The 11,186-nt window shown below is 44.3% G+C and overlaps 1 protein-coding gene across 1 annotated transcript; it reads left to right on the forward strand.

The window, feature by feature from the left end:
• Nucleotides 1-8,187: 8,187 nt before the first annotated feature.
• Nucleotides 8,188-10,640, forward strand: LOC117882907 (growth hormone secretagogue receptor type 1-like). The gene is made up of 2 exons (XM_034781791.1): nt 8,188-8,944; nt 10,348-10,640. Exons 1-2 carry the CDS (start codon nt 8,188-8,190, stop codon nt 10,638-10,640), a joined length of 1,050 nt encoding a protein of 349 aa, XP_034637682.1.
• Nucleotides 10,641-11,186: the final 546 nt, after the last annotated feature.

The raw sequence follows: 11,186 nt of genomic DNA on the forward strand, positions 1-11,186 counted from the left end.
TAGTCATCCCCAAATGCATCACCTTACACTTTTTACTATTAAATTTCATCCTATTTCTGATACTCCAATTCACAAGCTCATTCAAGTCTCCCTGCAGGATATCCCTATCCTCCTCCGAATTTACAACGCCTCCCACCTTCGTATCATCCGCAAACTTTATCAGCCCACTCCTGCAATCGGTTCCGAGGTCAGTTATAAATAGATTAAATAAAATGGGTCCCAAAACCGAACCTTGAGGCACTCCACTAGTAACCTCCCTCCAACCCGACAGTTCACCCTTTAATACGACCCGCTGCATTCTCCCCATTAACCAATTCCTTATCCACCTCTGGATTTTCATATCGATCCCCATGTTTTTCAGTTTAACCAATAATTCCTCATGGGGTACAGTATCAAACGCTTTACTGAAATCCAGGTATATCAGGTCCACCGCATTTCCCTTATCTAATAAATCCGTTACTTTCTCAAAGAAGGAGATCAGATTCGTTTGGCACGATCTGCCCTTCGTAAAACCATGTTGTAATTTATCGCAATTGCCACTAACCTCCAGGTCCTCAACTAGTTTCTCTTTCAGAATTTTCTCTAACACCTTGCACACTACGGATGTTAAACTAACAGGCCTGTAGTTACCCGGATCACTTTTTTTCCCTTTCTTGAAAATAGGAACCACATTAGCTATTCTCCAGTCTAACGGGACCACCCCCGAGTTTACAGATTCATTAAATATTATCGCTAACGGGCCTGCTATTTCCCGCGCCAATTCCTTCAATATTCTCGGATGAAGATCGTCCGGTCCTCCCGACTTAGCCCCATTAAGGCATTCAAGTTTTGTTTCTACCTCGGATACGGTAATCCCCCATCCTGAATGCCCCTCTGTAGTGGTGCTAGTATCCCTAATACCTTCATTGGCCTCATTGAACACCGATGCAAAATATTCATTGAGATATTGCGCCATGCCTAGATTGTCTTTAATCTCTTCTCCGGCAATAGTCTTCAGCGGTCCCACTTCTTCTTTCTTTGCTTTCTTCCTATTTATGTGGCTGTAAAACCTCTTACTATTGCTTTTAATTCCCCTCGCTAGGTCCAACTCTACTCGGCCTTTGGCCTTTCTCACTCTATTTCTACATTCTCTGACTTCGCTAAGGTAAGTTTCTTTACTAATCCCTCCCCTCTTCCACTCTTTGTACGCTTTCTGTTTTTTCCTAATCGCCCCTTTGAGTCGGTCGCTCATCCAGCTCGGTCTAAATCTCCTGCTTTGTAATCTTTTTCCCTTTTTTGGAATGCAGGCCTCCGACAGCTCATGCATCTTTAACTTGAAGTAATCCCAGGCTTCTTCTGCCTTTAGATCCATTAATACGTTTGCCCAATCCACTTCCCTTACCAGTCCCCTTAATTTGTTAAAATTGGCCTTTTTAAAATTATAAACCCTAGTCTTTGACTTAATTCTGTTACTCCTCCCATGTATTTTAAACCGAATTAGCTCATGATCACTGGAGCCCAAATTGTCCCCCACTACCACTTCCTCAACGAGGTCCTCACTAGTTACCAGAATCAAATCTAAAATGGCCTCCCCCCTCGTCGGTTCAGCTACCACTTGATGAAGGAATTGATCAGCAAGCACCTCTAGGAACATCTGAGCCCTATTATTACTACTAGCGTTTGTGCCCCAATCTATATCCGGGAAGTTAAAGTCCCCCATAATTACACAGTTTCTATTAGTAATTACTTCTCTAAACACATTAAATAGTTCCTTATCCATATCCTGGGTCGATCCCGGCGGTCTATAGCACACTCCAAGCACTATCCCCGGAGAGGCTCTAGTAGTCCTATTACCCAGTGTGAGTATTGCCCAGACGGACTCTGTGTTATCTAATCCATCAACTATTATTTCTTTACAGCTTATTTCACTATTGACATACAATGCCACCCCCCCACCTTTACCTTTGTACCGGTCTTTCCTAAACAGCGCATACCCCTCCATACCTGCGTTCCAGTCGTGACTGCCATTCCACCACGTTTCTGTTATTCCTACGATATCTGGTTTCAGCTCTTGGACCAAGAGCTCCAATTCCTCCATTTTATTACCCAGGCTTCTGGCATTGGTGTATAAACACCCTAATGTATGTCGTTTAGCCTGTCTCCCATTAGTTGCACTATAAGTTGCGGGCCTCCTTGCGTCCGTCCCCCCTGTCCTTCCTACGTCCGATCTCATCTCCCCGGCTATGTCTCCTCTCATTTTACTCACCTTTTCCATACTGGAATCTGGCGTGGAGATTAACTGTGCATCTCCCAACCTTCTCCCCAAACTTCCTAGTTTAAAGCTCTTTTGATAAGATGAGCCAGCCTCCCTCCCAGAAGTCTATTACCTTCCCTACTCAGGTGAAGCCCATCCCGCGAGAACAGGTGCCTGTCCCCGAAAGCCTCCCAGTGGCCATACATCCCAAAGCCCTCCTTATAGCACCACTCTCTTAGCCAACTATTTATTCTCACAATCCTATCAGCCCTTTGCTGCCCTTCCCTCGGAACGGGCAGAATCCCACTAAAGATAATCTGAGCCTCTATCTCCTTGAGCGTCTTCCCCAGCCTAGCATAATCTCCCTTGATTCTCTCTAACGAGAACCTAGCCGTGTCATTCGTTCCTACGTGAAGGATTATCAAGGGGTTCTTACCTGCTCCTTTTAGGATCCTTTTCAACTGCAGGTCCACATCGCGTATCTTTGCGCCCGGTAGACAGCACACCCTTCTGTTCTCAGGGTCCGCCCTGGTCACAGGCCTGTCCAATCTCCTCAGTAATGAGTCTCCAATTACATACACCTGCCTTCGCCTGGCAACAGTGCGATCTAGTAATCTAGTCTCTAATCCCTCTAGTCCTGACCTGTGCCTGTTCCTATCTTCCCTTATGCTCCCCCTTATGCCTTCCTGATTCCTCCCGGGGCCCAGAATTGGTGCTGTCTCCATCAACTCCTCCCCTCGCTCTCTTGGACTAGCTGCTTTTCTCTTCTTCCTCACTCTCCCACCCTCAGCCGCCACCTGCTGCCCCTCCACCTCGCTATCCAAACACTCGAACCTATTCCTGAGTTCTATTCCCCCCTCGCTGGCCCTTCTTTTCCTTGGCCTGCTTCTCACAGTCACATGCTTCCACCTCCCATGTTCTCCCCCTTCCATTCCCCTCTCACCGTCCTCTGCCTCTATCTGCGCTGCAGGACACTCTCCTTCAGCCCCTCCTTGCCTGTCCTCCATCAGCTGCTCAAACCCCCGCCTAAACTCCACCAGGGTATCTACCTGCATCTCTAGCCCCTTAATCTTTTCCTCCAGTAACACTATCAGGCGACACTTCATACAAACATACCTGTGTTCCAGCTCCCCTGCTAGGACCATATACATACCACAGCTTCCACATGCAGCCATCTGCATTCTGTCTGCTCCTGCTGCTTGGCTCATGCCTGCTGCGCTCCCTGCCCACAGCACCTGTGGACTCAGAGCACACACCACACCGTGCCCTCCTGCCTCCCCCTTACCTCCTCCAATGAGAACTCCCTCTCAAACTCCCCTGTTAGCCGCCCTGTTTGCTGCCTCCGGTGCCGCTGCTCGCAGCTGTGCCGCTGCCTGGCTGGGCGGCCGCTTTTATGGGCCCCCTAATCAGCCAAGCCCCGCCCCCTACTCAGGGCTCGGCGTCCTTCCCAGCACCCAGCCCCTGCAGGCCCCTACAAACACACAAGAACACCACAAGAACACCAAGGACAGACACAAATACAGGTACCTTCTCCTCCAATGAGAACTCCCTCTCAAACTCCCCTGTTAGCCGCCCTGTTTGCTGCCTCCGGTGCCGCTGTTCTCTCACCCACAAAGCTGGGAAATGAGGCATTTGTTTTCTATGTTTTGCTGCTCCAGTTCCAGTTAACAAAATGCATGTTAGACTAGTTTGGCTGCAAAGAAGAATGGATGTCATGGATAATTCAGACCAATGGAGAGAAACAGAATAAAAAAGACTGTTTAAATGTCTTCCGTCTCCCCCACTTCCCCGCTCCCCTCTTGAAGACTCCTCAACAATGTAACAGCACAACACATATGCTAACAAACTTAAACAAAGGCTTTGTTTAAGTTTGTTAGCATATGTATTTTGCTGTTAAAGCCATTTAAAGAATTAATGCCCTCCCTAGCCGCATTCTGCTCCTGGGGGGGGGGGGGAAGGGGAGGAAGCTAGCCCCAAGTCTTTCTGGTACCCTGTACCTGCTAAAAATCTCTTGCCGGTACTGCATACTAGAGGGTACCACCCTACTTGCACTCCTTCCTCTGCTTGTCCTATGGGGTAAGGGCACTGCCATCTAGTCTCATGTGGGGCACAAGAAGTTCCAGAGCCAGCCCAGTATCCAATACATGCCAGCCTTAGTTCTGGATGAAAAGAAAATGCAGCTGCTGAGATTCTTTGGGTTGCTGCATTATAGTCCAAGAAATTTAAATTTCATGAGTCTTAGTATATTACACAAAAACATCCTGCTAGGATGAGAGGAAAGACAACAAAGGCTATAGACAACAAAATGAAATTCAACAAAGACAAATGTAAGGTGTTACACTTAGGGAAGAAAAACCAAATGCATAAATACATACTGGGGGATAACTGGCTTGGTAGCAGCACTGCTGAGAAGGATCTAGGAATTGTGGTGGATCACAACCTCAACATGAGTCAGCAATGCGATGATGCTGTTGCCAAAAAAGCACATGCAATTTTAGGTTGCATTAACAGAGGCATAGCATGCAGGTCACGGAAAATGATAGTACCACGCTACAGGTCGTTGATTAGGCCTCAGCTGGAGTAGCGTGTCCAGTTTTGGTCACCAATGTATCAAAAAGATGTGGAGAAACTGGAAAGGTTGATCAAAGGGATGATCAGAAGGCAAACCATATGAACAAAGGCTGAAGGAACTGGGTATGTTTAGTTTGGAAAAGAAGAGTTTAAGGGGGGACATGATAGTGATCTTCAAGTACTTGAAAGGCTGCCATAAAAAAGATGGAGAAATGTTGTTCTCTCTTGCCACAGGGGGCAGGACAAGAGGCAATGGGTTCAAACTACAGCATTAGAGATTTAGATTAAATCTCAGGCAAAACTTCTTAACAGTAAGACAATGGAACAGACTGCCAAGGGAAGTCATGGAACTGCCATCACTGGAGGCTTTTAAAAGGGGGCTGGATAGCCATCTGTCTTGGATGGTTTAGGCACAACAAATCCTGCATCTTGGTAGGGGGTTAGATTAGCTGATCCCTGTGATCCCTTCTGACCCTATGATTCTAAAGGTTAATCCCAGACACTGAACTAAACTAGCATGTTTCTGGCAGGAAAGGGGGATCTATTCTGCCAAAAACGGAGCAGTTTTTACATGGCCTCAGACAATGGATTAAATCAAAAGCAGACAAAATCAGGGCATCTGCCATGTTGCCATTCACTCCTGACATACTGTATAAGAAGGCAGGGCCGGCTCCAGGCACCAGCGCAGGAAGCAGGTGCTTGGGGCAGCCAATGGAAAGGGGCGGCATGTCTGGGTCTTCGGCGGCAATTTAGCGACGGGTCCCTCAGTCCCTCTCAGGGAGAAGGTCCCGCCGCCGAAGAATGAAGTGGCACGGTAGAGCAGCTGCCGAAGTGCCGCCGATCACAGCTTTATCTTTTTTTTTTTTTTTTCGCTGCTTGGGGCAGCAAAAAAGCTGGAGCCGGCCCTGTAAGAAGGAAATATATTGCTGACAGCTTATGAGCAAGGACTGATAGCATGCATCTTGTACTGGTGAAAGGGGCTACATTAACAACCCTGGAAACTGAAGTCCTCTATTTATCCAAAGACAGTGGGAGGGCAATTCTGTTATGGAAAGACAATTTTTAAACATTCACAATTAGTTCACTTTTCCATCAGCCTGGTTCCTCTCTGCGGAGACTAACAACTGGGACAGAGCTTGGGAATGTTTTTCACAATGTAGCTATTGGTCCACTGGGACAGAGACCACAAACTCCTTCTACATAAGCAACCAACCATCCCTCAGATGATACCTTTTGCTTCCTAAGGCTTGATCTGGATTCAGACTGATTACCTAGACAGGAAGGGTGGAGATTAGCCATTACCCACGCAGTCCTTTTATAAATGAATGTGTTTGGCTAACTTGGAGGTACTGTAAGTATTGGAAGAAGAAAAGAACATTCAAAGTGTATAGCGCTGATCAGTTAGTGAACACCGTCCAGTCAGCACAGCGCTACAGTCAAAAGTTCACTTTTTGGAACACAAGTTGTTCCTTGTCCAATAAGATGCTCCAGTCTTAGCAGTGTTGATAATGCTGCTTTGCGCAGGATTTAGGGTGGCTTGTTTTTAGAACTCCTATTCACAGGAGGCTGTAGATGCAGCATAAGAAGTGAGGGCTTTGGGGACAGATTTTTATAGGTGCCGAAAACCTAGTAGGGTTTTCAATAGTGCCCTGCCTAACACCCATTGATTTAAAAGGACATTTGGTGCCCAGACCCAGATCCTCAAAGCTATTTAGGCATCTAACTCCCATTGAAAGCAGTGGAAGTTAGGTGCCTATCTACACTTTTGAAAATCCCACGAGTTGCCTATATGCATCTGTAGGCACCTAAACTCCTGCTGAAGTCACACTGGAATGCTTCCTGTAAGCAAACCCACAGCTCTGCACTTTTAAGAAATTAGCCATGCTGGACATGCACCTTTCAACCCAAATACTGAACTATTGTGCAGTACATTTCAATAGCCCACCTTGAATAGGCGTTAGGACAAGAACAAATCAAAAACAGCAAAACTATGAAGGAAATGAACATAACAGATTTATTCTCTTCTGTGATCCCTGTTTCCTTGCTCACTGATCTTGAATTTACGGGGAATATAGGAGTTCCCTCAGATTACTCAGTGAAGCACCCTGTTTTCATATGGAGCGTACTATAGCTCTGATATTTAGCATAATGGCTCTCTTCTAGCTGTGAAGAATGAAATCCCTTTCAAAGTCTCCGTGAGTCAGCCGCTAATGGCTTCCTTTATGTTTTGTACAGCTCTACCAACACCTCCCCACCCCAATCATTTAGTAAATAAATTACTGATCCTTTCTGAAGTTAAAAGTAAATCAAAGTGACACTGTCTCATTTTTTAAACTGATGTCCAAACAAATGTGTTTCCACATAACTTGATTATCTTATTAAGACACGTTCAGTCCAGACCTCTCACCCTGCAGCATATGTTGTGGAGGAGATGTAGGGGAAAAGGCCCTAAATAAACATAGCAGTTCTATATACAGGCCAATGGAAAATTACATAATTATCCTGAGTGGTCATTAAGTTTCCAGTATCAAAGAGCTCTTTAACCTGCCTGTTAGCTACGACTACTTTCCACAAGTTAGGCTTCACTATTTTTCTTCCTAAGTATTTAATGATGTGTTATTAACTGTATGTAGATGGAAGAGGAGGAAGATAGATTATTATAAAAGTCTGTGTAATGTCCATGCTCCACAGGAAGTGCACTAAAAGATCAAAGTACCCAAAATGCTTTCCTCAGAAATTGTGACACATGTCAGACGTCTACACTTGGCTGTGGACTTGCTAGTAAAAAGAACATTTTGCTCAGATTCTGTGTCATTAAAATTGATGTTCCATATTGCAAATGAAGCTTACCTTCTCTCTGCCTCTGGCAAAGACCACCTGTAAATCCAACTGCTTTGGAGGGTTCTTTAGAAAGGAGCGCTTCTTTGTCAAGGAAGTGTCTGAACTTTTGTAACTTGCAAATTCTTAAATTCTGGCAAACTTTCGCAGAGGTAAACAATGCCTTTCTTAGTCCATGTCTCGCTGCCTGTTAAGACGGATTGTATCTATTTGCATCCACATTGGCTCCATCTTTCAAGAAATACCCTTGGTGGAATTGTCAAGATACAAATGCTGTTTTGAAGCAGGGTAAAGCAAACAGTAAAAATGTACATTTTCAATTTTTTTTTTTAATTCCAAAATGTTTGGTATAGTAAGCAATAGCCACTCTCTCGCAACAGACCAGTGGCTATTTCCATATTCAGTTATATCCAACCAATATTTTGAGGATATTTTGAGTTTTTGTTTTAAAATTGATCTTTAAAGGAGATGACGAGGCGCCTGATATCACTCTGATGATATCAAATGATCTGCAGCCAACACTACCATTTCTTTTGAGACCAGACATGGATTCCTTCTCAAATTACAGCTATTTCCAAAATGATACAGACTACTATGAAGAGCAGTCTTTTTCTTTATTTGACATTCATGTCCTGGTGCCTGTGACTATAATTTCCAGCATCATGTTTTTCTTGGGTATCACTGGGAATTTGCTAACACTATTAATTTTCAAAAGATACAAGGAAATGAGAACTACAGTTAACATGTATTTATCCAGCATGGCATTGTCTGACATTCTGATTTTCCTTGGTCTGCCTTCTGATTTGTACAGGATTTGGAAATACAAGCCATACATATTTGGGGATTTTCTCTGCAAATTTTTATTTTATCTCAGTGAAACCTGCACATACTGCACCATCTTGCACATCACCACTTTGAGTGTCGAGCGGTATTTTGCAATATGCTTTCCTTTGAAAGCCAAAACAACAATCACTAAATGCAGGGTGAAAAGGATCATCCTTTCTTTATGGGTGTGGGCTCTCCTGACTGCCAGCCCAATTCTGTTCCTGTTTGGTGTGGAACACCGCAATGGAAGCCTGCCTGATGAAGCCAAGGAGTGCAATTACATAGAACGCTCAGCCCGCACAGGACTTTTAGAAACAATGACTTGGGTTTCAACCATTTATTTTTTCCTACCAGTGCTTTGCCTGACTCTGCTCTATGGACTCATCTGTGGAAAGCTTTGGCGAACCAGGCACAAGCTGAGAGGACCTCAGGCCGCAAGCAGAGAAAAGTACCACAAACAAACTGTCAAAATGCTAGGTAAGGATCTGGCTTGAAACCAGGCTAAACAGCTACATTTAATATCAGACTAGGCCAGACACAAAGAAAAGGTGGAAAGAGGGAGGTGAGACAGAAAAGGCAAGGAAGGGCCCTTACAGATTGAAGGTTAGTACATTTTACTTCATTTAGTCACGTTCATGGGTTTTATGGAGATACAGGGCCCCAATTTGAATTGTGTGTAGGTTGGTCGTGTGCACAGTTAAACTCATAGCTTGCTCTGGACTGACGCAAAGTCAGAATAGCAGCAAAAAGAAATGCATCATGTTGCTGCGACTTTTTTTTTTTTTTTTTTTAAGCAAATCTGATCAAGTTTGATTTGTGTGTGTCAAGAGGGGCCTGCACTTAGCAGTCATGGTCTGACAAGTAGTTTTTCAAGCCAGCCACTCTCACTTCTCCCACAGAAAGTTTCATGTGTTTTAGCAATTAAACTTTGGGCCACAATCTGAACGAAATCATGTGTCCAGGCCTAGTTAAACATTGGCTTTATTTCCGCTTAAATCATGTTTAACATTTTAGTAGACTCATTACAGAACCCACTGGTCAGCATGTGGCGTGTGATCCTCTGTGGTTCAGGAACAGGGGCTAGGAGTCTGAACTAGGGTGACCAGACAGCAAATGTGAAAAATCGGGATGGGGGTGGGGGGGTAATAGGAGCCTATATAAGAAAAAGACCCAAAAATCAGGACTGTCCCTATAAAATCGGGACATCTGGTCACCCTAGTCTGAAACCACAGCAGCATTTCCTACTTTAGTTCCAGCTGTAATGACTCATCCTTTTAGCTCTGAAGGTCTCTGGTTCAATCCCGTGTCACAACTAAGATAGCAGTCATCACAATTTGATAAAACAAAGGATTTATTTGGGTTAACATTTAAAGCTTCACTGAGCCTGTTCGCTCATCTCAGATGAGCAAAATACCCGTTGCTTGTTGCTGTCAGCAAAATTCAGTGGGTGCAGGTATCAACTGTCTGTGCTCGCAGTGGAGGTAAAAGCATTGATGGCCCTGTCCTCCGTCTGTTCACAGATCCTTTATCATCATGACTGAGGTAGATTTCAGGATAACACTAACAGCAAGAAACAACGCTGAAGTACCAATGCTTCTGAAACCTAGCCCGGTTTTGTTCCTTTCTTGTTACTGTACTACATACATTTAAAGGGTCTTTTATTTGAACCCTGGACACAACACTGCAGCAGGAAAACAAATCCCCAGTGCTTATATCTACCTGCCAACATGAAGCAAAAATGGCTGCACAAGTCAGGTGGTAGCATGTTATGGTACATATTAATGTAGTAGTCTGAGGTTTCAGCCACAAAATGTAGTTTAAAGAGACAGAACAAACAGTGCTTCAAAATGACTGTACTAAAATATATTCTTCCTTTTTAGCAGTCGTAGTCCTGGCCTTCGTGCTGTGTTGGCTACCATTCCACATCGGCCGAATCCTCTTTGCCCAGACCACAACCATCCTGTATGACATCACTCAGTACTTCAATCTCATCGCCATGCTTCTCTTTTACCTTGGAGCATCTATAAACCCAATACTTTACAATGTCATGTCACAAAAATACAGAAAAGCAACGAGCAAAATTCTGAACTACAGTCAAGTCTGGCAATCCAGAAACTTGACAAGGAGCGAAAGGACTTCTTTTGAAGGTACAGAAGTCAGTTCTGTCATGTAAACGGTGCAGCACTGACAAATAGTGTCCTGTACAGCTAAACTATAGCTGTCCACTATGCTTGTGAACTATATGTTAATATCAAGCCAGGGCACTGGTGCATGTTGTAGGTGAAGGGGGGGGATTTTAATCACTCTCGGGATGGAAAAAGCTTGCTGCTTCCATCTGTGCGCACAAAATTCTCCATTAACCAGTGTCACTCCTTCTGCTTCAGGGTGATGTCACTAGTATTTCCTGCAATGTTTATAAAATTTTAGCAATGTCAGGATCAAGTCAAAACTATACGCAGAAGCCAGTAATGACTCACTCTTGAGTGCCAATGGCTTCAGTCAATTGCCTTGCAATGTGTGTCTATGCCATTCCAACTAGCCACAAAACTGTCATCCGCTAGTGGATTTGTCCTAAACCCTACAAGATCACAGCTTTTGGTTATGGTTGATACAGAATCTATTCAACGTCCTCATTCAAGTTCTTAGCATTTGTTTGATGTATGAAAACTAATCAAAACAGACAAGCTGGATTGAATGAATCTACCTTTGTTCTCTTCAT

Source organism: Trachemys scripta, chromosome 9, assembly GCF_013100865.1.
Source record: "Trachemys scripta elegans isolate TJP31775 chromosome 9, CAS_Tse_1.0, whole genome shotgun sequence".
Classification (NCBI taxonomy): domain Eukaryota; kingdom Metazoa; phylum Chordata; order Testudines; family Emydidae; genus Trachemys; species Trachemys scripta.